This window comes from Mchenga conophoros, linkage group LG14 (assembly GCF_057382185.1).
Source record: "Mchenga conophoros isolate Kocher_MC1m ecotype Shallow Benthic linkage group LG14, M_conophoros_male_GT1.1, whole genome shotgun sequence".
NCBI classification, from domain to species: domain Eukaryota; kingdom Metazoa; phylum Chordata; class Actinopteri; order Cichliformes; family Cichlidae; genus Mchenga; species Mchenga conophoros.
This window is the reverse complement of record NC_140539.1, coordinates 21,080,479-21,108,095: the sequence shown is the minus strand read 5'-3', so window position 1 is coordinate 21,108,095 and position 27,617 is coordinate 21,080,479. Positions and strand designations below refer to the sequence as shown.

Below are 27,617 nucleotides of genomic sequence, written 5' to 3'. Positions count from 1 at the left end.
GAAATGATTAGCTAGTCACTTCAGGTCTTTTTGATTTATTAGGGTAATAACTCCAGTCACACCACCAATATCCAGACTGATTTCTAAGCCTTCAAGGTTTGCAGAAAAAGGAAACGTCATCTTTATGACAGCAACATAAATAACAGTGAGAGAGTTACTGGAAGTTTTTTAAGCATATTAAAAATCTTTAAAGATGTTGTATCAGCGGACCAAAAACAAAAGAACAAAAATGCCAGCTTCTAATGTTGTTGCCCTTTATTCAGCAGATATCACATGACTCATGCGTCGCCGGAGTCAAAGTCCGGCCGTGACCGCAGGACACGTCGTACGAGCAGGAACCGCGTTTCTGCTTATGACAACAGAAAATGTGCACATACGTACACGTGGCCCTGCATATTTTGGGAATGTTTTCCTGTTATTCACTCGATGCTGTTGAGGAAGTCAGCCGGGTACAGCAGAGTAATAATACCAAAGGCTCTCCAGGAAAGACCGAGGGGCTCCAGGAACTTCCTGAATTACACGGTCTGTGGGTCTATTTAAAACAGTTGTGCCAGACTGGAGCGACAGTGAGTCTAAAATACAATCTCTAACAAAGGAACAATTAAAGATCAACGAGTACAACGGATCATAACACACAGGACAAGCTGACGCTGCCCTCTTGTGGATATTTACAGGTACTACATAATTAAAGACAATTCAGTAAAAATGGGAAAGGGAAAGAAATCTGTATAAAAATGTAAATTTATTCCAAATATTTTTGCAATTTATAACACACAATATGCAGTGTTGGGTGATTCCATGAGTATATCAGCTATTGGCAAGGCCAAATGAATCATTGGTTGGAGTGTTCGGAGTAATTTCCCTGAAGATTCCAGCTCAATACAATTAACTTGTAAAGCTCAATTGGTGACTAGCGCTACAAGGTGGTGTCTCCTTACTTTTGTTGCGATAGAGATTCTTGTTATGTATGATGGTTTGTTTGTTGTACGGTTGACATGAAGTATAGTATATTAATAAGTATTTTAATTAAAACAGGTGATTTGGATTTTTTTTTTTTTTTTTTTTTACAAGCTTGTGTTTTTTCAGCGGGGGGAAAGGAGACTTTTGCCTCTAGAATACAAAATCTTAAAAGTGAATTAAAAGAAACAGCCAATACAGAATTGCCTTTCAGAAGCTATACAAAATAAACTTCCCAACACACAGCCTAACATTAATCATGTCTAAAAAATAAAGCTTTTAATTTTTGAGAAGAAAAGATCTCGACTTGCTGATCAGGACTTTGCGACAGTCTTTAAAAGTGTGTTCTTCAGGTAAGTGCACAGCTGGTTCATCAGGTCTCTGTTCAGACCCTCCACCCAGTGCATCTCGATCACTACGTCACTCTGCTCCTGGATCACGTTCAGCAGACACTTAAACAAGAAGTGTTTGACAGTGCTGGGGCTCACGGGTTGTTTCGAGGGCGGCTCGCTCGCTGCAGCAGGTGTTTCCTTCAGGTCTGCTTCCTGCCCCGTTCCTGTGCAGGTAGAGGACTCCATGTCCACATCCTCGCCTGTTACTTTTTCTGGGGCCTCTTTTTGTTCCCCAGTCATGCTCTCTGTGACTTCTTTACCCGGCTTGTCTGCAGGCGTGCTTTTGCTCTCAGCGTTCTCGTTCTGGCTGCTGCTGTTTTCTGCGGTGGTCAGTTGGTTTTGGGAGGTCAGGCATGTTTCTGGAGCACCTGCGGTCACGGTGGTTTGTGAAGTGGTTCCGGCACAGTGTGGCGCCCTGGGGAGCTCTCGCAGCTGACGTGTCTGTTCACGTCTCTTCTGACGCCCGTGGATCCAGGTGTTCTCCACAGCTGTCAGAAAGAGGCTCTGCTCCTCCTTTTTGCAAGGCACACGTTTGTGCAGCACCTGCAGAGCCGCACACGTGAGACAGTTGGCCAGTGCAGTCAAAACTTCAGTGAAATCTATTATACATAAAACAATGTTCAGTAGTGAAGCTCACCCGCAGCTCACTGAGCGTCTTCTCGACCAGAACGGTGAGGCTGTCCACAGGGCTGCGGCACGTGCAGCCTAAAGCCGAGGCCTTGGCTTGGAGCTCCTTCAGTCCCGCCTCCGGCATTGTGAACGACAGCGGCTTCCGGGCCTTCTCCAGTTTACACTTCTTACTGGGAGGGGACTGAGATCATACAAAGCCAGTCAGACACCGTTAGACAGCAAGCTGTACTGGATATTACTGAGGACAGGGGAACCAGATTTGAGGATACTCAAATCCACACAGTAATAAGTAGGGATGGGTACCGGTATCCGGTGCCATTATGGCATCGGTTCTGACATAAACGGTAGTAACCAGACCGAAAAGCACCACACATTTCGGTGCTTTTTTTTTTTTTCCTGAGATGTCATACACTTTGGATTCTAGCCAATCATTTTACCTTTCCAAGGACAGTAGGCGGGCCCACTACGTACGTTCTTTTAGAGCAGAGCTACAGATTAAAAACGCCCAAGGCAAAGCAGTCAAAAGTCTGGCTGTACTTCACAGCAAAAGATGCAAACTCAGCAGCCTGCAACAAGTGCTTTAAGCTGATACTGTGCAAAGGAGGTAACACCTCGAATCTGATGAAACGCCTGGCAATGCATAGCGTTTTTTATTTAAAAGCCGAGAAATGCACCGTATTTGATAGCTTGCTGCGAGACCTCACACCATGCACATCTACTGCGGGTGTGGTGCCTGTTATCGGACGCGGAGTTAGCAACATCCCCCAAGAACCCGAAGAGTAGAGTCCTGGCCCCTAGCCCTGCCAGTGTAGCAGAAATGATGACGGATGATGATGCAGCAGCAGCCGTTCTTCTCTGCGTGAGTAGCTTAATGTTGTTCGTGTGTAATTTACGTTGAGTAGGCTAACCACGTTATTAAATTAATGCATGTAAGGTGAACTAGCAAACACCGTTGTAGTTACATGCAGCTGTCTTCTTGTTTGATGGCAGATACTCCCTTCACCCTGGCCAGAAAGCCTAAAACGACCGAAGAAAAAGTGGACAAAATTCATAGGGAAGTGACAAAATTTATAGTCAAAGATCTCCATCCATTTTCAACGGTGGAGTCACCATAAAAAAAAAAGACTGCTAAAAATAAAAACACAAGAGGTTTTTGGACAAAGTTTGTGTTCTCCATTCTTTAAGCACCGGCACCGTTTCAAAAGTATCAGATGAAACCTAAATGATACCCATCCCTAGTAATAAGAGACAATGAACTGTATGAGTTCAGAGCACAGCTGCCAGCAGGGGGCAGTGTTTACACAGTGTGAGCTGTTTCAAATCCTTTTGGCAAACTCAGACATCTGTAAAGTCTTCAATCAAGAACGCACTAATAGTAACGCACTTCTTTCTGCAACTACAGGAAAATGTCATTTCATGAATATGCAGACAATAACTGTGTTATAACAGCACTGAGGGGGACATGCAAGGAAATATCATGCAACAGTCTACATCAGGTGTGGAGGAACTCCAGGCCTCGAGGGCCAGTGTCCTCTAGGTTTTAGATGTGTCCTTTATCCAACACAATTGATTTAAATGGCTAAATGACTTCCTCAACATGTTTTGAAGTTCTCCAGAGGCCTGGTAATGAACTAAACATTTGATTCAGGGTGTTGACCCAGGGTGATATCTGAAACCTGCAGGACACCGGCCCTTGAGGTCTGGAGTCACCCACCCCTGGTCTGCATATTGTAGACCAAACTGGATGTCAAAGTTAAGTAGCTCCGTATCACAGTGCGACTTGTAGTCGGCATTAAATTTTAAAAGGATCAACATCTGTGCTGCATTCAGACAGTTGACCTTTAAGGAGGAGGAAAACTGACATTTTACTGGATTGAGTCTTTTTCCTTTGGCCTTCAGAGTAGCTGCACTGTCCTGCTACCAACACTAAAATCTGCTGAACACTTCCTCACATTTTGTACTCTCTCGTCCTTACTCTTTAACCTCTCAGATACAGTTTTTGCTCATTTTAGGCCTAAAACGATCTCGCGGAGAGGGTTGGAGCATTCCCCAGCAGTCGCCCATTAAAAATACTACATAAAATGAATGGCATGAGTAAAATGATGCAGTTATATCTCTGCATCAAAAACAAATCTAAAGAGAAAAAAAATAAATGCAGAGTGCCACAAGAGGGCGCTCAAATCATGCAAGCTGCACCTGAGCCTGCAATAAATCAAACGGAAATTTTTAATTCCCTTTAATGTCAGGCTATAATGGCGATGTAGATCATCACCCAACTGTGTCGGAGTACTGAGGTTCTGCAGCAGTCATACTGCAGCCGACCTGTGATCGCTACACTCACTGCAGGCTGGCTTAAAGCGGGGAGACAGCGGGGGTCTGCGGCAGTAGTGAGGCAGCAGACAGCATGGCCGACTGACCTACAAACAGCTGAGGGAAGGAGCAGAGGGTGACCTTCACTCTGCTGCACTCGCCTGCTGTCAAGTTTCAGTTACTCTCAGAGTCACTGAAGATTTTTATTGTTGCCTGTGAGTGATGTTTCATCATTTACAGTTCCTCAGTGATAATCGCCGAATTTGCTGCACATTCAAGAAGAAGAGTAGAGTTGGTGCTCACTCCCTGTCTCAATCATCTATTGATTTTTAGTTAAAATGACGGTGCTTTTAGATGCATATTTAGAGGAGATGGACACGTGTAATTAATGGGTTGACAATGAGCGCTGCCTTGTCTGGCTGCTGCTTTTATTTCTTATTGTTTGCCTCAGACGTCTCTCCCTCTTTTCTGCACGCTCTGCAGCTCATTGTGCAAGGAAATCAATAAAATCCATCAAGCCAAACCTGTCTGTTCATAACCGAGCATCCTTGACACAGAATCTCGCACACACACGCGCACACACAAACAGACTTACAAATGAAAGAACACAAAACCCACATTTAGAGTTTACATACACACCTCTCAACTGAATCCCATCCTCCTCTGCTCTTTCACTCCATTATTAATCCCACTTACCCACTACAACCTCACTGCATGCCCTCTCTCTCTCTCTCACACACACACGATTTTTAAAATTAGAGTTAAAACCAACAAGAGCTGTTCTCTCCACATATAATGATGTTCAATCATCAATCTTCACCTCCTGAGTCCATGAACACACACACACACACACACACACACACACACCATAGAGAAACAAACTGCTGCCAGTCTCACCTGCAGGCAAACTGTAAATCATACTCTGATCACCCCCCCCCCCTCCTCCCAACCCCCCGATTTCCGTCAGGTCCCCAAACCCCAGCTTGGATTCTGGACTTTCCTGATCCCTCCTCCTCCTGCTGCTACAGGCTTGTATGAGCAACAGTGGGCCTCAGGGCTTAGATAAAGCCTGGCAGTCGTCTCTGTCTACAGGTCCTTTTATTCTGTCGGCCTGTGCTGGATGTGCTTCCTCCTCTTTTGTCTGCATTCAAAAGGTCTTTCTATCTAATGTAGTTTCCTTTCAATTCACTACAACCCCTGCATTTTGTCCTCTCTCTGTAATAAGATTGAATCTAAAAATAACAACAGCTCGTATTATTTCATATGTTGAAAACGGTGTGGATTTGTGTGTACTGGTTGGAAAAAACAAACGAGGGAAGGGTTGTCTCATTACACTTGATTCCAACTCCATAGTACTCTAATCTAGTAGAGTAGCTTTGCATTATTCACAGATGAAAATAATCCTTTATACTGAGCCTCGGTTCAGCCTTTCAGTTCCATCCTTGGTCTGTTTCTAGTTTTCTCCTGACTGGCTGAACCTCACAAATAGTAGGTCTGAAAAGGGAAGTGGAGCTGCTTTGCTAAAAAGTCAGTGCTATGTTTCTGAGTTGACCATATTAATGATATCTGCAGTCAGTGGCATCACACAGAGAGAGTGTCACTGATGGTGGGGGAGACGGGTGTAGCCATGAAGCTGCAAGGAGTAGAGATAGTAAAAGTAGATGAGTTTGAATACCTGGGATCAACTATTCAGAGCAACAGAGGTGAAGAAGAGTGGGGAGGGTGGAGACAAGTGTCGGAGGTAATTTGTGACAGGAGTAAAAGGGAAGGGTTACAGGATGGCAGTGAGACCTGCTGAGATGTGTGCACAAAAAGACAGGAGGCTGAGCTGAAGACTGACCAGAATGGACAGGAATAGTAATGAATACATCAGAGGGACAGCTTAGGTGGAGCAGTGTGGAGACAAAGTTAGACAAGCATGGTTGAGAGGGTTCGGAGATGTGCAGAGGAGGAATAGTGGATATACTGGACAAAGGATGATGAAAATGGAGGAGGTAAAGACGAAGACCTCAGAGAAGATTCATGGATGTCGGGATTAAGGACATGCACAGGGTTGGTGTGACAGGAGGATGTTAGACAGAGGGTGAGATGGAAGATGATCACAGTGCAGAAGAGGAAGAAGCTCTCACTGACATCATACAGATCCAAGTGTTTAAAAAACATAAACACGTCTCCTATCTTGTTTTTTAGACTGAAGCTATTTCCAAATGAGGGAACCAAATGAAAATGACATGCAAAAACAACAAATAAATAAAATTGACCAAAAATCTATTTCTTCCTGGATTAGAATCCTTAGGAATCCTGAGGTTTCCACTACTTCAATAACTGTACTGCAAACATTTCTGGTTACACCAGACATGAATTAAGTCACCACGGGTAATAATGAGGTTAAGTAGGTCACAGATCATATATGTCACATATGTTTTAGTCTACATTTAACATTAATGCGCTCTCCCATGCTTATATACATAAACCAGATGACCATAGAAAGGTTCATGCAGGCAGAATTGGGCGTTTGACCGTGAACTTCTGCTACGTAACCCCACATGTGCTCGAGGGGCTCTGCCTGTTGATGATTTGGAGCAGTGTGAACGTGGAGGATGGTATCTGGAGAAAAATTAGGCCAATCATTCTGCTCAACTGCTTTTTTGCTGAAAAACAGAAACAGTCCACCAAACAGCCCTCTGCTTCACCTGCATTTATGTTTGATTGACTTCATCAGCACTGCAGCATCATTTCCAGATCTCTCTCTACAATGCTTTCATGTCTGTTTAACTCCAAATCTCACCCTCTAATCCAGACACGCCTGCGGTACAGTGTGCGCGCACAATTCTGCCCTGGCGACTGTTGCCTGGCTACAGCATGTTAGAAATCACATAAACATCTCCCCAGAGGACGGAGTAAGTGCACATAATGGAACGAGGCTGCAGGGAAAGAGGATCCAGTCTGGAGAGGGACAGAGGTGGTGCATTATTGAGGAGAGGGTTTGGAAACATCCAGCAGCAGAGCAAAATGTGCTCCTCAGAGCTGAGCAGGTAACCTGCTTTTATATGTAATCCTGATCCTGGTAATCCTCTGTTACTGACATTTAACAACAACAACAACAACAATAAATCTGTACAAACTCACCGGAACAACCACGTCGTCATAGAAACTCCAAGCCAGTGCCCACCGCATGGTCCGCCCCTGGCAAAACTCAGTGTGGGTCACTTTAGGCACCTGAGCAAAAACAGAGAGGAGTCTGGAGTTAACAAGTGCACAGCATGAAAACACTGCAGTACTCTGGCGACCAGGCTGTACCTGAGATCATCAAAACGATAAATTCATAAAGAAAATACACCACAGAAACTGATCACATGTAAAATATTTGTTGGAAAGAGAAAAAGTCCAAGTCACGCAAAATACATCTCTACAAACAAAATTTATGATAGTTAATTTAAACTAAAAATTGAAACTAGATGTGAAAAAAGAAACATTTTAAAATAAAAATGTTTGTGTACCATCGCTGAATTACACTGAATCGCAGGGAGGAGTAAAATGATTTTAAATGGAATAAAGAGTGCAGGTGTGAAAACACTCTTAGGTGAAAATCTGATGATCATTTATGGCTAAATACAGAAAAATCCAAATATTTTCCTGCAACAGAGGCTTGTCATTTTATATCTACACGTATCCGTCTCACTATCAGTATTCAGTTATTTTATCCAAATAAAATCCTTCCCATAGCACCGATTCAATATTTTGTTTAAAACAAAACCCATCATTATAAAAACATTTGGAGTTTCTGTGCTGATTGGCAGCTGTGACTGATTGGTGTGTGCGGTATCTGCGATCAAAACTAACAATTTAGGAATTTAGTCTTTCTAGAAAGCAGTGACTGAATCTGACAGTGTGATGTTTTGCCAGTGTGACCTTTGGCTTCACGTCTCTGACAGTATGTGAGAACATAAGGAGGATGTGGGAATCCACTGTGTTGCTGTCGGGGTTTTCTCAGAAAATAAGAGGAAGTCACTTATCTTATATGTCAGAGGTCAGACAGCTCTGAGGGTGAGATGAGTTTTTATGAGTCACATTTGCTAAATTAAAAACACAACGAAAACTGAGGACACGCTGGAGAATGACTCAAGTAATTGGTGATGAAAGCATTAGCATATTAACAAGCGCAGGTTTCTTTTTACACACGCTTCAGAATGAAGCCTTCTTCCTGGATGTTAGCCAACGCTGCACTCACTCTGATGAGCAGCGACACCCTGGAGGAGGGTTGAGGGGTGGCAGGTGCGGGGCGGGGGCCGGGCGGTCTGTGAGATTGGCGCGGTACTGCAGGCCCGCAGCAGTCAGGAGTCATGTGCTGGGCTATTAGTCAGGCTAATGACGCTAATGCATGTTAGCTACTGAGAGGCGTGTGATTCAGTCATGCACAGCAAACAGAAATCAGCTCATTCATGGCTCGTTTGTGAGCGTGCTCAGCTGGTGCTGGTGATTGCCTCCTTTAAACATCAATACATAGGAGAAAGGTAGCTTGGGCGACGGGGGTGTGGCAAAGATTGTTTTAACAAGCCCTGCAAGAAGCATCGTGTCTCTGCATGAACAAACTGAGATCAAAGCTGTGCCTGCTTTGTAACTCTCACTGATTACCGTGTTTGCGCATGTATTCGTAAATTTCTCTTTGTTCTGGGTCTCGCTGGCTACTCACCCCTTGCTTCCTCAGCTCCTCTTTCAAAGGTGCCAGGCTGCACTTCTTTCCCAACATGCAGCTGTACCACCTGCAGAAAGGAGAATCCATATTAACCAAACTGTGTCTGTTGGAGGTGTTAGTGGCCAACAGCCGGGCGTGAACCCTCGAGCACAGATCAAATGAGGAGAGGGGGAGTGCTCAGGGGAGGGACACAAAGTAAAATACGAGAGGCAGAAAAACATCCTGCAGCAGAGGAAAAACTGCTTTGAAGTCATCCCGTGGTGGACGCCTGATCAATAATCACTGCTGTGTGATAAAGACGTGAGGTTGGACTTGATCAATGAGCAGCAACATCCAGCTGGGGCAGGCGGAGGAAAGAAACACATCGGGGAGTCAGCCTGGAAGGACGGCTGGTCAATTTGACAGAGGTAGTCAAAACATGTGTGTGTGATGTTTTTATTAGGGTTAGGGTCATCATCAGGGTTTCATTTTATCGCCTCAGCTCTTAAAAACTGGAGCAGACTATTGTTCCAAACCAGCAAACTGCCAAAACTTCAGCTTTTATAGAGGCGCTCAGATTTGTGGATGATTACTTTACCAACTGCAGTTGATAATCTGTACCTGGCTGCTACTTAACCTCTTAATTCCTATGGAAGCAGTAAGGAGGTGCCAAGTTATTCACAGGACTGTAAAAACTTCCTACATTTCAACCTGATGCACACCTCACTAGAAATTCAACTTGACGTAGTAATCGACGCAACCCATACAGGTTTTATTACTGGCAATGCTGTCACCCAGTTACGTAGGCTAAATCGTGGGCTCTACAGATTTGTATAAATCAGACATAAGAAATGTTGGAGAAGTCAATCATTTTCTATCTGTAACAGAGCTCGAAAAATTCACCCACTCCTTCATGGACTGCTGCAATGTTCACTGCTTGGTAGGGCTGCACGATTTTGCATAAAATGAGAATCACGATTTTTTTGGCTTAGAATTGAGATCACGATTCTCTCACGATTTTCTTTTCCAGTGTAATATTTATTGCACTTATTAACTGCACATCAACTTCGTAACAGTTGAGACTGAACATAAAAACAATAAATAAACATAAAAACAACAAATGTCTCACGTTTTGTTGTTGCCGCAAAATGTTGTACTGCTTGAAATTCCGTCTCCACCGTTGCTCGACGCTGCGTGTATAGAGCAGGTAGTGCAACAATAGAAAAATAGTTGCGGGACGGCACTGTGTAGCGTTTGTCTAGGGTGTTGATCATTTTCCTAAATCCCTCGTTTTGCACAGTGTTGATGGGAGCCATATCTTTGTCAGGTGATAAGTGATAGCCTCCGTAATTTCTTTGTGCCTGCGGGAGTTCGACGTGTATAGGGAAGTGCTGTATAAGGTTCCCGTTATTGATGTTTGGGTGGTTGACCCGGGACGGATTTTCTCCTGTCACTTTCTCGTCATCCCTGACGTGCTCTCCGCTGTTTTTTCCCTGCTAATTTTAGCATCACACGGCACAGCTTCTGTATCACGTGGTATAAGGCTCCGCCCTTGTCATTTGTTGAGCAGGAAGAGTGAGCGCTTGTTTTCATGCAGAGTACGTCCCGGATCAAAATGCGGTACAATCGTCGTCTTTTTTTTTTCTTTTTTTTTTTTAAATCGTTGTCATTTGGAAATGAAATCGCACATGAGTATGAATCGAGATCGCGATTTTCTAACGATTAATCGTGCAGCCCTACTGCTTGGGTCCCAGCCAAAAGTCCATCTCCTTAAAAAAAAATCCAGCTCATTAAAAAAAAGTCCCAGGATTTGAATAAAAAGGCCAGTACACTGGCTACCTGTCAGATGTAACATTCAATTCATTTGAAAGTTTTATTAATGACTTTTACAGCCTTACATGGCTCCTATCTACATTACAAACACTAGGACAAACCCTCCCTACAAGCGTTTTTTGCCATGCCTGTGGTGCTATTTTGTTTCCCTCCTGTATTTATTACATGCATTCATCTTATTTGAGAAACCTGTTCAATTTGAAAGCAAAACCTAAAACTGCGAACCTTGGGTTTGACATTTACTTGGAATAGCGTAATGTGGTAGTCACACACAAAAAAATAGAAATTCTGGACACCGTTAAGTTGCGTACGTAGGTTTTGTGACTGGCTCCCCCATTAAGGAGGAGTTCATACAGACATACATAAATACTCTATGATCATTATAGTGAGATACTAGCAATTTGTGAACCATTCAACCATCTCAACATCTTTTAGTCTTACTTTCCTTATTATTATAATAATTATTATTTCATTATAATATAGAAAGCTTTTAATAGACATGTACATAGATGCAGTTTCCTAAAGCTCTGACTTCAACTGTGTCAAACCTGCCTCCTGACTGTAGTTGGCTAAAAAGCTCCTGTAACACCCAAATAAAATTTAATCTGACACATTATTTAACTTGTGACTGACAATCAGTAAGGACACTGACATGTAATCATGTTAAAGAGGCATGAGGACAGCCAGGGCTGAAGGGGTATTGAGGAGCAGCCCGTCAGCCTCAGGTGACACGATGAAATATTTAACAGCTCTAATATTCACAGATGTTCGCCAATTTTGAGCACAGTGGGGAGCAACGCCCAGGAGAGATCCCCGAATGCACCACCAGCAGCCTCTTCGAGAAGAGCGCAGCTGCATCAGCCTCCACTTTCAGTCTTTTCTCTTCTGAAGCACTCGCACGTGATTACAGTCTTATTACCAGAGACGGTAATTTTCATATCAATGGCGTGATGAATTAGGAGCATTACCTCAAATCTAACCGCACTTTTGGATATTTGGCTGAAAGTTAAACTCGCCTTATCTGACAGTAATTACCCTCTGGTGAAAAGAAAGGAAAGAGGAGCAGAGCGGGGCAATGGGGGCGTCTCGAAGGACCAATCGGAAAAGGCTGGCAGTGTTTCCATGGACACCTGGAGGCTCTCGTGTCCCAGCGTGGTTTTGGGAGTGACAGTCGGCTCCGGTTGGTTTGGCCGGAGCCTCAAACCTGCGAAATGAAACCCGGCTCGCTCTGACTTTTAGTGTAACACTGCCACACAAGAGCAACTAGGTGTTAACTTCAGTCCCACTCAAGAGTGCTCATCTTTCCACTCTGCAAACACACACACACACACAGTGCTCCGTGTAGCAGGTGTGACACGTCTAATCAGTTTTAATAGCACCACTCTGCAGCTCCCTCTGCCCGGGTCTCGCTCGGCTGCCTCGGTGACAGCCCCGTAACGAGGGAGGGTAAAGCGAGGGCCGCCTGAGACACCCCCACCCATCTATCCGACCCCTCCACCCTCACCCTCCCAAACACAGCTGTTCCCTGTGGGCTCCCGGATACAGCACAGAGTCAACGTGTGCCAAAATCATTAAAGCAACTGTGGGTGACAGCTCCATCAATGTGCAGCAGCCCATCTGCCCATTTCACCTCTCCGAGTCTCCCCTTCACTGCAGCCATTTAAAGCTCTCCAAGCCTCTCCAGAGCAACTACAAGTGCAGCACTCATCTACATCCACCCGCCAATTTAAATATGTGGCTGTGTTGTAATGACGTTTGTGTTTTTACACACACAAATACGTGTGCAACCTTTAAAAAGAAAAGAAAAGAAGAAAACAGTCCTCTTTCCTCACCTAAGGCGCTTCTTGAGCTGCAGGCTGTCATGAATGATCCTCTTGACAAACTCCAGTTCTCCGCCCTCTGCCATGATCTCCGTCACCCCGCCCGTGTTCACTGAACTGGGAGGAGGTCGGCGTGAGTTTCTGGAGTTTACCCCCTGGAGAGGGCAGCAAGACAGACAGAGATTACAATAAAATCCTATTAGAGCCCTGTTACTAAAACGTAAACACACTGTGTTTGGTGCTGGAGCCTCTCCGGTCAGTATACGAGTGCATTTACTGTCAATGAGTCAGAAACTTCAAGGTCAAAGCAGACAACGCTCCAGAATTTAAACTACTTTTAAACGTGAACTTTTACCTTTGCTTCCAGCTGGTTGGCGAAAAATGGAGGGTTGCACATGCAGAAGTCGTACACCATTTCTGTCTCTTCTTTCAAGGCATCCATCAGTAAAGTCTTCTGAGGAACTTTGACGACTGAGGAAGGTAAAATAAATAAATAAACACTAATGTGAGACAAGTGTGTAAAAGCTGAATAAAATGTATGACTGTCAATACAAAATGGGACCCGAGTCACTGTGTGCTGCACTCCTGTCAGCCACAGATTTGCTGAGCAGAGACAAGTTTAGTCTCAGCTCAGGCTAAATACGACACTCTTCCAGCGAGACGTCCCTGTTTTGTCCGGCTAAGTGTCACAAAAAGACATCCTATTTACTACAACAGGAAACAAAGCATTTTCGAGGCAGGATATCGAGATTTTGGCAGGACTTGCTGAAATATTTACAGCAACAATCAGTGATCAAATTGCACAAAGCAGCCACAGCATTAAAAATAGGACTGGTGAAAATATCTGTTTCCTGCTGGAACACTTTGGGGTGCACGGTCTGCAACCTAAACATTGCTGCAAACCACGTATACCTTTCATGGCAGTGGCCTCTCCGAGCAGGACATCAGCACACTGCAAAAATTGCTCAGGAACAGCACAAGCAATACAACAAACCTGCTCTCCAAACTCCAGAGGACCCGGTGGAACATCTGTGGGATCTGCCAGAACAAGCCTGCACCATGCAACCTACAGCTTCTTAATTTTTGGCTGGTCAGAGCCGCTATAGCGGCATCATCTACAATCATAAACAATGACCACTAGACGCACAGGAAGCCCCCGAAAAACTACCCACTGGCCCTGCAAACCTCATCATCTAACAAACCAATCTGTCTCCAGGCTGTATCAGACCCACAGGTAGAAGGTGAAATCCAAGATGTTCCGAATTACACATCATTCAAGTCAGACTGGACCTTTGATGATATCTGATGTTTAAACCTTTTCATCACTATCACATGAATTATGACCAGAAAAGTGGGATCAACCTTCATCCAACTGAACATTTGTGCAAAATGGTTTTGTTTTTATTTCCAAAGTCACGCTGACCTGACGTGACCAGTAGCTTGTGGTGGCTAATGGTAGCTGACTTCTTCCTGCTGTCATATTAATCCACTTCTTAGTAATCACAGTATCCTGGAATTCATCCTCAGTGCTGCAGCTCACACATAAAACATCATCTCTGAGACAGTGTATGAGAGTTCCAGCGTAGTAGTATAATATCTAAAGATGAAGTCACCTTCACATTGAGTAGATCAAACGCACCTTTGACCAGGTCGGACAGGTTGTTCTGCTCCACGTTTTTGGTAGCATAGTCAAAGCAGATGTCGTCCACCTCTGTGGCGAGGAAGTACCAGCCGTTCATTGTGGCTCCCAGTAAGGGGTAGATACAGGACGCCCCAGTGCCTGATGAAAAACACACACACACACACACGTTACTGGCAGCCTGACAGTGATGTATGTGTTCACAATGATGACTGATCATAGCTGTCACTGAACAATATGAAAATGTGCCGCAGTGTTTTTGTTGTCTTGAAGGAAGGAGGTCCCAAAGTGTGACATGATGCGTTTCTAAAGAATTATCTTAGACTTGGTGGACATAATGGTCAATAAATGTCAAATCCAGCAGCTATTATTAAATTATTCCCATCTAACAAGAACCAAAGCCACATAATTCAGTTGAGATGGCCTCGGTTAGAAAAGGAAACACCCAGTGGTGATCCATCAGCAGCAGACAGCTTCAGTGGGCTCACATAAAGGTTCGGGGTCACCAATCAGTGACCTGAGGAACTACAGAGGAGAAGCACACCTGCAGGAAAACACATTTAAAGTCAGACCTTGTTTTCTCTGAGCGACAGAATGAAAAACAAGTAATGACGTGTGACTGGGGATCAGGCTGGCGAGTGCTGGGAAAACTGGGAATGACTGGGCTCATTTGCTGGAAGTGCCAACTGACATTTCAGGTGCTGTGCCGAGCGGCGAGCCACATCAAGAAAAAAAAATCAGAGCAGCGGCATTAACATTTAAATCCCCCCCGTCTGTGGTTATTAATGTTTAAAGATGTGCTGCTGGGGTTTGCTGCAGCATTTAAAGGAGAAGCACGTTCATTTTACACAGATGTACAGGTACTGGTGAGAACTGAAACACATATGCATTAGAGTGAAGTCTGACACACTGGGTCAGTGCAGATGACCTTATATTTTGAGTCTGACAGTGAGTGATGGAAGTGCAAATGACCATGTTTGAACTAAGTTAAGTAAGTGACTAAGTAAGCCTGATTTCTCGTCTTATAAACCAATCAAAGCAGCTTAACTAGACTATCACATCACACGTGCGCTGAAGGTGACTGAAACTGGTGGCCGTACCGATGTCAATGCCCCTGCGCGGCTGCTTCTGGCCGTCAATGAGGTCCTCCACCCAGTGGATGTAGTTGAGGCGCAGGGGGACGGTGGGTATGAGTCGCTCCAGAGGGATCTCGATGGCCAAACCAAAGTCCTCCTTTAACAGGGTGCAGGTCAGCGCTCGCACCGCCTCCGGCTCTTTGAAATTCACTCTGAAGAAAATCAGAAATGCGACTAAATGAATAAAACGTTTCAAACTCAGAGCAGCTGTGGGAATCGGACTTTATCTGACATACGTCATCTGTTGCTAGGTGGTGAAATATGCATCCCTCTACATCGAGAACTCACAAAACGAGCAAGAGACAGACGTTTTAGACACCAGTTAAGTCATGAGTGTGAATAACTGCGAGTCCTGCTGATCACAGTGAGGGTGAAGTCTGATGCGTGGAAGTGTGGCTTTGAACGCGGGTGTGCAGTTCATCAGAAAACTCCTTATTTCAACAAAAATTTTAAAAAGTTCCAACTAGGTCTGAGGGATATATCGTAGTAAGGTTTAAAGGCTTCTTTCTACAGTAGCAGGCGCTGAAAAAACTCTTCTTTCTCTCCACCTGAGCTCACGGTTTACAGAGTCGTGGATTAAAGAAAACATCAAAGTAAAACATTTGCATTGAGGATTTTTTTCCTTTTATAGTTGAGTTATTTGATGAATGGTTTTCGTCCTAACGTTACATCCTATCTGCAAAAGCTGTTTCTATTCACCTTCTGTTTGCTAGAAGTACCCAACTAGAAAAAAGCCAAAATGACTTGTTTCAATCAGAGAGGGAATGAGAAGAGCCGTACTGATGCTCCGTATCAGATGAAAGATTATTCTAAACTGTGAATCATGCATGGCTGGTGGAAATTAGCTTAACAGGTCCACCTTTCTGCTCTTCACCTTCATTTAATCCTGAATAAAAGTGGTTAACTGCTCCTCACCGCCCTCTCCTCAGCATTTGGTGAGTACAGCACTTCCAGTGAGTACCAGTGGGAATGGTGACCGAAAATAAAGCCAAGCTTGAAAGAAACTACAATTTTCCTTTAAGGATAATTTCAATTTAGCTTCTTGCTGATCCTCTCATTTCACCGCGTGGCCCATCTGACAGCAATTTACCAAACTGCTCTTAATACAGCACTTCATTAACCTTCAGCTGCTCCGGCCTCCTGCAGCTCCCTGCACTGAACCGCATTACTTCACGTTATACACACGCTCGCGCACGAGAAACAAAAGGGAGATAAGCAGCCCATCAACTCACAATCCCCTGCTGATGACAATGAGTTTCACATTTTCAACACAACTCAGACCTCCCACTTTTTATTCCCAGTTCTCGGTCCCAGTCGTTCGGCTCGCCCGTCTTCTCCTTCTCGCCGTGTTTAATGATTTCAGCTGTCACACAAGCAGGCAGACAAAACGAGTGGGCGAGATAGGTGTAATTAAAGCTTTGCAGAGTTCTTTCGCACCTCGGCAGATGCAATTAGACGCATCCTCGCGATGCGAGCGTCTGGCACCTCGCAGTGTCGGTGTGAGCATATTCCAGCAGAAGAAACGCGCCGAGTGATGGTGGAAACGGCTCTGCGGCTTCAAAAGCAGGCAGCCGCTGATTGTGTTTTCATTGTCGCCGTTTTCAGGATTCAATTACACATAAACGGCTGAAATGTTTTGCATTTCAGTTTTGACGTCCTCACATTAAATAAAGAGTCCATCCCAGCCTGGGCTTTTCAGAGGTCAGAGGTCAGGGGGATGACCAGAAAACCTCCGCGTTTAAGTGTGGGTGAAAATCCTGCAAGGTCCTGTGAGTTCTCCGAATGTGCACCGTTTAGTCATCACTAAAGGATTCATTTTAGACTTAAAATACCAGGAGTATGACAGATTTGACAAACCATCATCTTCAGAAAGAGGTACACAGCAGACCTGGACCAAGTCGGGATGTATGCATAAAAATAGGTTCTGCGACTCTGACTTGGACCAAGTGTGGGAGGTCCAGTAGCTCCAACACTGAAGTGCACCATGACAAAACTACATGCTCTGGCTGTGTGCAACTCTTTTATTCCAACTAACTGAACTGACCAACAGAGATGAGAGCAACATAATGTGGCAGTATGGAAGTCTTTTTGACTCCACTGTGTGTGGATGACAAAATAATAACACCATCTATGTTCACTGTGAACCTTCACTTCACATTTCTGTCACTGGCTACATAATCTCCTTTGAAAATGGCAGGAAGTGAAGAAGAGTTCTGTTTTCCAGTAGGTAGTATTAACTGGACTTATGCCTCTTTTCCACTACTACCATCTCGGCTCAACTTCAAAGACAGAATCAAGCTGAGTGGTGTGGGTACCAGTGGAAAAGAAGCAACAGGAGAGCAAGAGCCAATGAGGCAAGAGTCCCAACTTTTGAACTTTATCGTATATTTACTGCTGGTTTAGTGACTGTTATACACAGTGTATATTATTGTACAACTTGTACAGCACTTTGGTCAACTGTGGTCATTTATAGAACCTTTGACTCGACACCATCAAATGTGGCAAAATAGGAACGTGACAAGTCAAAAAAAGAGCGAACCTTGGACAGGCCTTTATTCGATGTGCAGTTCTCCAGGAGTGCGGTCAAATAGGTTAATTTTACTCAGGAAGGCTCCTAACTGAGGGAAGTGACCGAACTATAAGAGCCTTAATAAAAAGCTCTTCACGGGGGCTAAACACTAAGGAAAAGTCCTTCAGTTCATCCTTTATTAGCTCCATTAGCAGAGAACACACAAAACTATCAAAGAGGTGAAGATGCATTTATCATTTCATGGTTTTTAATTTTCACTAACAACTTGTTAACCCACAGCTGAACTATGAACATCACACTGCTCTACTAAAATCAGCTTCCTTTAGGTGCTTCTTTTCCTCCTCGTTTCCTGTCGTTTCTTTGCTGTCAGGGGTCTAATAAAAACAGAAAATGCCACTAAAATATTTCTAAATGCATCTTATTTCACTTCTCACAGAACTCTGCATCTTCATTCAGGTGGCAGCAAAGACAAAAGACCCCTGATGAGGCGCAACGCACCCACACGGCCCCACATCAATCTTAGTCAGTGTCTCTACACCTAATGAACACACAAGGTTAATGGTCCAGTTGTGAACAGCTGTTGACCTCTCACAGAAAGCCAACACCTGCTTCTTCTGAGCTGCAACACAACTGCAGATGACCAACCAGTGAAGAACTCTGCACTTTAAAAACAGCCCCGGCTAATGAGGGTGAAGTGATAAATCAGCATAACGCTCGCACGTTCCCAAAATGAAAGCCGGCTTCTCTCGTCTGTCCAGCGCACAGAGATTCTGCCCCCTGTTCATTTCTCCTCTGAGGCATCATTAGATAAGGATCAATATTCAGAGAGGGAGCCAGCCCTCTATTTTTAGCTCTTTATATGTGTGTGTGCAATGCAGACCGATCACTCCCATCAGCAGCACTGCAAATGCCACATCTCCATGGCAACCCCACCTACTGAACAGATGAGGAGAGCACGCAAATCCGGCCACGCTGGAGCAATGGCTGATGCCAGAAGCAGCGTGAGCGTGCCCGCGATTTACAGGTTCACCGTTGCGTGCCTACGCCGTTAACGTGGTCGACGGGATGCGACGTGGGACAAATCTGAGCTTAGAAGTTGTGACGAGAAGAGTAGACGACATATAAAAACAGCACCGGGAGGACCGATGAGGAGTCTAGTCGTGTTTTGGTTGCATTTGACTTAACCGAGGCGGAGAGGAGGTGGAGAAAGAAAGACAATTTAAGTGCTGAAGGGCAGTAAAGTTCTTGGCTCAGGTCAAAATGTGGAGGTGAGAAGGCGTTTAGTGCTGAGACAGACAGCAAGCTCCATGATCAGCAATAAAGCACACACACAAACACACACACACAGACACACACACGACCTTCACGGTGCTTCAATCTGAGTGCACTGGGACATATTTTGTGCTGAATTGCAGCAACTTCTCTCACGTCATGAGTTTTAGGGGGGGGGTTTTTTTGAGTCCTCACAAGAGCAGCAATAAAAGAGTCACAAGAAGCTCACCGTGAATTTAAAGATAACCTGCTTATGAATTTCTCTGAGCGCGTTTTGTTTCATTTTGCAATTCTGCAGATAGTCTGATATGAAACAATGCATGTAACACTTATGTTTAGCAGAGAACATCTAGGGAAAGGTGAGTGGAAGGAAGGAGGGAAGGAAGCCTAACACGCCATTGTTAGAGTTATATACAGTTCTGTAGAGACTGTATATGAAAGATGGATGTACTCCATAAGCCCCCAACCACTGGTTTGAGGACTCAAGTTCAGCACTTAGGCTGGAGCATGAAGTGACCACATTTGGACGACAGAGTGAAGCGCTAACATGGCCATCATGCTCGCCGTTTCCTAACAGAAAAAAAAAAAAGACGCCGTACTGTGCTTTGGTGTCGTTATAACCTGACCCCTGAAGATGTGCTGTGGTATCCAGCACCAAGATGTCAGCAACAGATCCTTTAAGTTCTCTAAGTTCCACGGTGGGGCTTCCATGGATCATATTTGCTAGTCCAGCGCATCCTACAGATGCTTAACTGGATCTGGAATTTGGAGGCCAAGTAAACACCTCCCCTTTTTGTTTTAGTGGCAGAATGCATTAGCCTGTTGAAAGAGGCCACAGCTATCAGAGAGTACCGTTTCCATGAAAAGGTGTACATGGTCTGCAATAATGCTTAGATAGGTGGTGCATGTCAACATAACATCCACATGGATGGCAGGACCAAATGTTTCCCAGCAGAGCATTGCCCAAATGATCACCCTGCCTCTGCCGGCTCGCCTGCTTTCCATAGTGCATCCTGATACTAGGTGTTCTCTGCAGCCATGCAGCCCCATATGCAACGAACTGTGAGTCTCTGTGTTCTGACACCTTTCTATCAGGACAAGCATCAACTTTTTTGGCAATTTGAGCTACAGCAGCTCGTCTGTTGGATCGGACTTTGCTCCCCATTTGCATCGCTGAGCCTTGGCCACTCATGGCACTATCACTGGTTCACCATTGTTCCTTCCTTGAGCCACTTTTTAAATAGGTACTGCAGACCGGGAATACTCGACAACAGCTGCAGCTTGGGCTCTGATATGTCCCCAAGCCACAATTCGGCTCTTGTCAAACATGCTCAAATCTTTACGCTTGTCCATTTTTCCTACTTCTAACATCCTCTTTGAGGATGAAATGTTGATGTGCTCCCTAATAAATCGATCATTTCTTACCGAAAAGTGGTTCATTTCCCTGATCAGACACTAAAATGAGCGGTACAGGTGCAAGATCCATGTAAGGTTACATTTATCAATTTGCAGTGATCAGAGCTGTTAATTATTGGTTCATTTCCAACCCCCATTTCAGGAATCTGTTAAATAATACATCTTTGAACAAAACTGGTGTGAAAATTGAACATTTTTTAAATTAAATCTCACCCGAGCTGCTGAATTTTTAATAACCATTCATGCCTCCTAATCCCACCCTTCTATCTGCCTGATCAGAGCCCCCCCTTCTCCTATCAAAATCTGGAAAAAGGCCCGAAACATTTAAAATATTTTGGGGTTTATCTTCTCCTCGCTTCACTTCCAGTCAATTCCACCAAATTCGTGCTGCCTCTGGTCTGAGCTCTCTTCTCTGCCCGCTGCTATCAGTCCGCTCCACTGACGATCCCTTAATGAGGGGAGGCATATCTCCCCGGAGGATTGAGTGAGTGTCTCCCCAAGATTACTCTCATCCCCCAACTCGGTGCTTAAATACTTAAAAACCCAGAAGATGAATTCATTGAAAAGTACAAAACCGCACTAATCCCTCCGCTGATGGAGCGACAGGCTGACGGGGAGGAAGAACCAAATTCCTGCAGACGGCTAACCAGAAATCCAGAATCTCTCCAGTCGTCACATGTTTCAAGCTGCCTTAAAAACTTGTCAGTGACTCCTACAGAAATTTTAGGTGTCGGGCAGAAAAGAAACAAAATATCAGATTTTTATTTCATTAAAAATAAATAAATAAATACATCACAGGACATCCTTAAGCCTCAACAACATGGCCATGAGGTAAGCCTAAATGACTAAGACACTGTTCACGCGCATCTGTTCACAAAGAAACCCCATCTTCAGCCGTCTCCCATCCACTGCAAGGACTCACCCGACAGTGGGGCACGTGAAACCACCAAGGTCTCACGCATCTGCTCGGCTTTAACCAAAGGCTCGGTTCACCTCCAACGGGCTCTGTCCAGCCAGCAGTGCAAACGCCCTTGAAGTTAAACATTTACTTCTGTATGAAACTTGTGGAAAATATTATTTTAGCCATAATCCTGCAGGCCTAGTTATAACTCCATAATTCTTCTGCTTATATCCCATTAACTGCAATGCCTCATGAACATCAGTGTGCCACAGACGCCCCCTCATTGCAGCTCGTCAGTTTCATGACCAAATACTCTCTTCAGTCCAAATTAACCAATGGCACACGCCAACATGCTAATCTAATGATGCGTGTCCACACGACGCATCATTTCGACACACTCCATTCGCTGTTTAATAGCACATCTCGTCAAATTTAGACCTTCCTTTCAGTCTGCTTGTGTTTATACCCAACTACTGTATCTAATTATGAATAATTAGATGGCTCTCTCCTTCCAGCCCATCCCTGATTAAGGTTCTGTTGGAGGTTTCTTCCTGTTAAAAGGGAGTTTTTTCTGTGCCACTGTCACCAACAGCTCACTCGTCCGTTCATGAACTATTGGAGGGTTTTCGTGCTAATCTTTACCCTATAACACAAAGCACCTTGAGGCAACTGTTCTTAATCAGTTAAACAGTGTGACTTTCACATATTCTATATTAATATCTGATATTCATGACACCTGAAGTGAAAAACTTCAAGCCTTTCCTTGTTTTCATCAAGATGGTTACTGCTTACAGCTCATAAAAATCAGAAATCCAGCACTGCAAACAATTAGATCATTAATTTAGACTTTGATAAAAAAAATTATTATATAACACAGTTTAAACAGATCTTCTAGCTCTGTGCGCACAACTGCAATCACGAGTAAGACTGCTGACTTGACGATTATCGACACCCTCCACGAGACGGGTGAACCACAGCAGGTCATCACTGAGAAGGCTGGCTGTTCAATGAGTGACGTATCCAAGCATATTGATGTTGACTGGAGAAGAAAACTGAGGTAGGATCCGTTGATTCAAGAATATTACGACACTAAACACAATCACCAAGTAGCCACTGATTTTTTTTTATAGACCGACTTGTATGATTAAGCCACTAGTTTGCGGTGATTAAGTGGCATCTTATTTTATCAAGCCAAGTGTGTTTAGTGTCAGTTGAGACGATTTAATGCAAGTTTTCTCTCCTCATATTATCTCAGGATGGTGGTGCTTGAGATGAGCCCTCTTTTTCCAAAGGCGAGCGGAGGGCCGCCTGTTTTTTAAATTCAAGCGACCAGTTCTTCGTGTGTGTGTGTCCGCTCACATCGGGTCTTGTCACAAAAATCTCACACGTAAGCAGGAGAAGCTGTCGCATCCCCTGATTGTCCAGATATGATTTTCATGCCGAGCGTCAAGCTCGAACACCGCCGCCTCATTGTTTGTCATCTGTCCGTCTGTCAGGGAACCGCAGACTGATAATTAACACCTGTCACACGCGGACATCGAGTCGGGTTTTACAGTGTGCCCACGCACACTCGGTCCGCTACAGACGGCCCACGCCAACATGTTCGCAGCCACAGACAGATGTTCGGACTCACTGCAGTGACACTGCGTCCGCATTCATCTGTGCTACCTGTTTAATGTAAACAAAGGAGAAGTCCAACAATGACTGGCAGCTCTTACACTCGCCGTCACTCAAACGTTAGTCGTGTTTTATTTGATATCTCAACTAAAAAAACAAAACCTATGGTAGCATAATTATCTGCTCTAAAGTTTAGTAATCAGCCTCTTAAAAGGGGGAGTAAATTCACTCTTCTCAAAATGAAATTCTTCCAATTAGTGGAGAAACAGGCCGCAAGGCTTTGTAAAAATCCTGTCAGGCAGACACACCTATGGTTTCAATGTGAAAATCCTATATCGCTGCATTCAGAAGATTGATAATGTGCAAGAGTTATCAGTTTTAGTTAACAGCCGTGCTCGTTGTAGTGAAACAATGTGACAGTTGGTGTTAAAACGGTGGCACACAAATAAAATCCCCTCCAACTTATCAACCCAAAAATCTAATAACATTTCCCACAAGTCTACATTTTCACTCCACACGTGCTCTCATAATTAAAAATAAAAGCAGAAGCCCAGACATTTACCTTGATCTGTTTTGCATTCATATTTATTAAATATCAAAGGTAGCAATTCGCTGGAATTGAGTGCATCACAGCGAGCACTGAAGGGCAAACGCTGGATGGAAACCACAGAACGAAGCGCGCGCACAGCAGAAACGAGACAGGAAAATCAGAGATGGAGAGCTGCAATCATGAGCTCATACTGTTTGACGTCAACACCACCAATCCCACCAGACGTACCCTTCCTTTGTTCTCCAGCCTGCACTTTTTCTAAATTTCTCAGCAGCTCGATCTCACTGAGCAACACACAGACACACACAAAATCTGTGCCCAGTTGGAGGAAAACACAGGAAGCTTGCCGGCCTTCTTTGATTGGCACACTAACCTATTTCGAGTTAAATTGTGGGTCTGGTTGAAACCACTCGTACATGCACAGAGGACAGAGTGAAGAGGAAGAAAATTTTTGACGTTGGGCCCATTAATTCGTCCAGGTTTCCTCCTGCTGCTGCCAGAAGCTGAAAGAGCGTTAACCAGCAGAGCGAGTCAGCTGGGTCATGAGAGGAGCTGAATGTGTTCCTCAGGGCTTCAATTAGTGCAAACTAGGTAGGTACCGTACAGCTGTGGTCAGAGGTTCACATTCACTCATCAGCTTGAATGCCGTGGTAACTTGGGGGTTTCAATGATTTCTTTGAATTGAAGCACGTGTCTTTAAAGATTTTACAAAACAAGAGTTTGGTGTACAAGTTTGGATTTATTTGATTTTGTCTAATCCATGCAGGGTTGAAAGGATTCATACAGGCTCAAATATATTCATACATTCCTGTTAATATTTAGTTTAATGTCCCTGACCAAGTTGCACCTTAGCCAGACCCTTTTGGTAGCCATCAACAAGCTGTTGGCGTAATTCTGGCTGGATATTTGACCACGCTTCTTGGTAAAAGAAGTTCATTTAAAATATGCTGGTTTCCCGATTTTTAAGAGTAATCCACAAATGTTCAAAAGGGTTGATGTCGGGACGTTGGGAAGGCCATTAAAGAAGCTTAATGTTAGCCTGCTTTATCCATCCCAAAATCAGTTTGGGATCATTGTCCTGTTGGATCACTGAGCTGTGTCCAAGTTAAGGAGACTTGAGGTTTTCCTCCTCCTTCATTATTCCACTTTGTTTACTATATCAGCACCACCACCAGCAAATCAGCCCGGGAGCATGATGCTACCAGCACCGTGCTTCACAGTGCGTACAGGGTTCTCTGATTTACTTCTTTTTTTGTTTATTTATTCACATTTTTTCCTTTTTTAATTGGCTAGTGGAGCAGTGAAGAGGGACAGGAAACAGAGAGGGGAAAGACAAACAGCAAACATGTTGCAAACAGCTCAATCTTTGTCTCGTTTAAAGACCATAAAACTTTTGGCTTGTCCGTGTGCAAGGCTGTAAATTTCATTCAAGCTTGAAGATGTCAATTTCGAGCAGAGACTTCTTTCTTGGTCAGCACCCTCTGACTGTGGACAGCGATGCTGATGTTCCTGCATTTTCCAGTTTATTGCAGTTTGAGCCTTAATGGTTCCTGGGTTGTTCCTGTTCGAACTGATGATCTCGCAGTTGTTTAGAAATGCCTCCAAGAGACATTCCCAGGTTGTTTTTTAAAAAAATATAATTCTTATTAAATAATATATTTGGTAGAATACAGAAGTCACTGTTATAAAACTCGGGGTTTTCCTGCATACGGGTACAGCAGCAGCGGTTTGTCTGTCAGAGGGATCGATTCCCAGCTCCTCTGGTTCAGCAAGATGCATCCATCAGAGTGAATATTAGATAAAGCACCTGAGCACAGATAAAACTGGTGCATGAATGTGTGTGTGAGACTGGGTGAATGACACTTGGCAGTATATAAGTACCAGCCCATATAAAAATCTTCGGTGCCAGCTTAAGCGAAAATCACCAGGACCAGAAATATTTATAGCCCTATGTGGGGTTTAATTTACTCAACATGAAATCTTTTTTTGTTGTTGTTAACAAAGCAGCCAACAATCTTGTTTTGTAAGGTGTTAACTGCACTCGGACCAGTTGGCTTGTTGTAAATCAGGAAATCTCTGAAATAAGGAGGAAAAATGCAAGGAGAGGAGAAATCTCGGGCCACAGACCCAGAGGATGTCTGGGTACGCTGGGAGGGGAGGAAAGGAGAAAGAAAAGGAGAAAGGAAGGCAGCAAGGAGACAACTCACTCTTCAGAGATCAGCCTCAAGATGCAAAGATGCATCACACTGTTTGTTTTCATTTTCCAGTGAGGTGCACAATCTGGAAGTACTGCATGTAAATGTGTGCAATTATGAAAGAAACTAGAGTGGAGATTATTAGTGCCACGGATCTCTCTCTCTCTCTCACACACACACACACACACAGAGAGAGAGCGGAGGACAGTCTCAGGTACTTACATAGGTTTTCCCGTGAGGCTTGTGTGCACGTGCTGCTGGAAGTCTGGATATTTGGATGCCAGATAAGCGAAGTCAGGTGGTTTGTCCTTGTAACGGTTCCGAGGATGCATGGACTTATTCAGAGCCATTATTGAGCCCTGATGGTGGACATGAGGTGACATCAACAGTGCTGAACTTTCACTTTTGGATCACTGACATCGGCAGTGTAAACAGCAACACTAAGGCTGCACGAGCGCACACACAGACACGGACACGGACTCACAGCAGTAAAAGTTGATGTTAGACAGAAAAACAAATGTCTGACATTTTTAAAGGAGCACAGACAGACGGGGTTAGCGGAGCTGCCCCTGCTTACCGTCAGAGAGCTCAGCCTGTAGCTGCTAATATTTCCTGACCTTCGCTTACTTTTTAAAGCGGAGAAAAACACTACACAGATCACGTTGCACAAACGTTTTCCCACTTTCTGCAGCTCACTTCCTGTACGCCCACGTCACATATCCACGTCGCTGCGCGTTGACGTCACCGAAACTGTGTTTAGCTTCGAGCCTCTACCGGTAAAAGTTTTTTTTGTCTGTTTGTGGGGTTTTTTTTAGGGAATAATTTTTTATGTCAGTTTTATAAAATCACTTAAGTTTTGTATCGATACATTTAAATTCGATTAAAAACAAATATAAAAAAATAATTAAAATAATCGTGTTTAGCGTTTTCATTATGTTCAGTCCTGAGCCCTGGTCTGTTTTACGTTTCCCGTGTACCGTTTTCCCCGGTTGCTCCTTACCGTCGTGCACATTTGGTTCATATTGATATGACAGCATCACACACTTGCTGCAGATTTCTTGGTTGCACGTCCCAAAGGTGCTCTGTTGGATTGGCATGCAGATGCCTTAGTATAGAGAACGAGTCGCGGATGATTTGAACTTTGTAACATGGCACACACTGTGGGTACACATGGTCAGCAACAATACTCACACAGGCTGCCGTGTTTAAACAATGCTCACCTGGTAGTAAGGTCCAACGTGTACCAAGAAAACATCCCTCACGCCGTTACAACACTACCAACCTGAACTACAAAGCAGGATTGCTCTATTTGAATCCACGGAGGATCAGACCTGTTCCCGTCTGAACTCACCTTCTGACCAGACAATGTTTTCCAGTCTTCTGTTGTCCAATTTTGATAAGACTGCAAATTGTAACCTCAATTTCCTGTTTTTAGCTGACAAAAGTGGCACCAGGTGTGGTCTTCTGCTACAGCACAGATGGTCTTTTGCTTGCCTTGGTTGTAAGGGATGGTTTGAGTTATTGTTGCCTTCCTATGTCTCTTTTGACATACTGACACATCTGGATACTTTCTCTTGTTCAGACCATCATCTGTAAACTCTAAAGGTGTCTGTGTGCGTGTGTGTGTGTGTAAATCCCAGCAGATCAGCAGGTTCTGAAATACTCAGGCCAGCCTGTATAGCACCAACAACCATGCTGCATGCAAATTGTTTAAAAAAAATAAAATAAAAGGCTGATTGCCTGC

General features: G+C 44.2%; 1 protein-coding gene across 3 annotated transcripts; it reads right to left on the bottom strand.

Moving 5' to 3' along the window:
• Positions 1 to 19: 19 nt before the first annotated feature.
• On the bottom strand, positions 20 to 27,617 carry mettl16 (methyltransferase 16, N6-methyladenosine). Of its 3 annotated transcripts, none has more exons than XM_085243328.1 (10): positions 27,094 to 27,617; positions 26,096 to 26,232; positions 15,357 to 15,544; positions 14,257 to 14,397; positions 12,973 to 13,088; positions 12,630 to 12,772; positions 8,983 to 9,052; positions 7,419 to 7,508; positions 1,987 to 2,160; positions 20 to 1,892 (listed from the first exon to the last, which is right to left on the bottom strand). In XM_085243328.1, the coding sequence occupies exons 2-10, from the start codon at positions 26,221 to 26,223 to the stop codon at positions 1,272 to 1,274; spliced, it is 1,671 nt and encodes a 556-aa protein (XP_085099454.1). In that variant the 5' UTR covers positions 26,224 to 26,232; positions 27,094 to 27,617; the 3' UTR covers positions 20 to 1,271. The 3 variants fall into 3 exon arrangements, with proteins under 3 accessions (XP_085099454.1, XP_085099452.1, XP_085099453.1); XM_085243326.1 differs by lacking the exon at positions 27,094 to 27,617 and adding an exon at positions 26,451 to 26,577; XM_085243327.1 differs by lacking the exon at positions 27,094 to 27,617 and adding an exon at positions 26,501 to 26,559.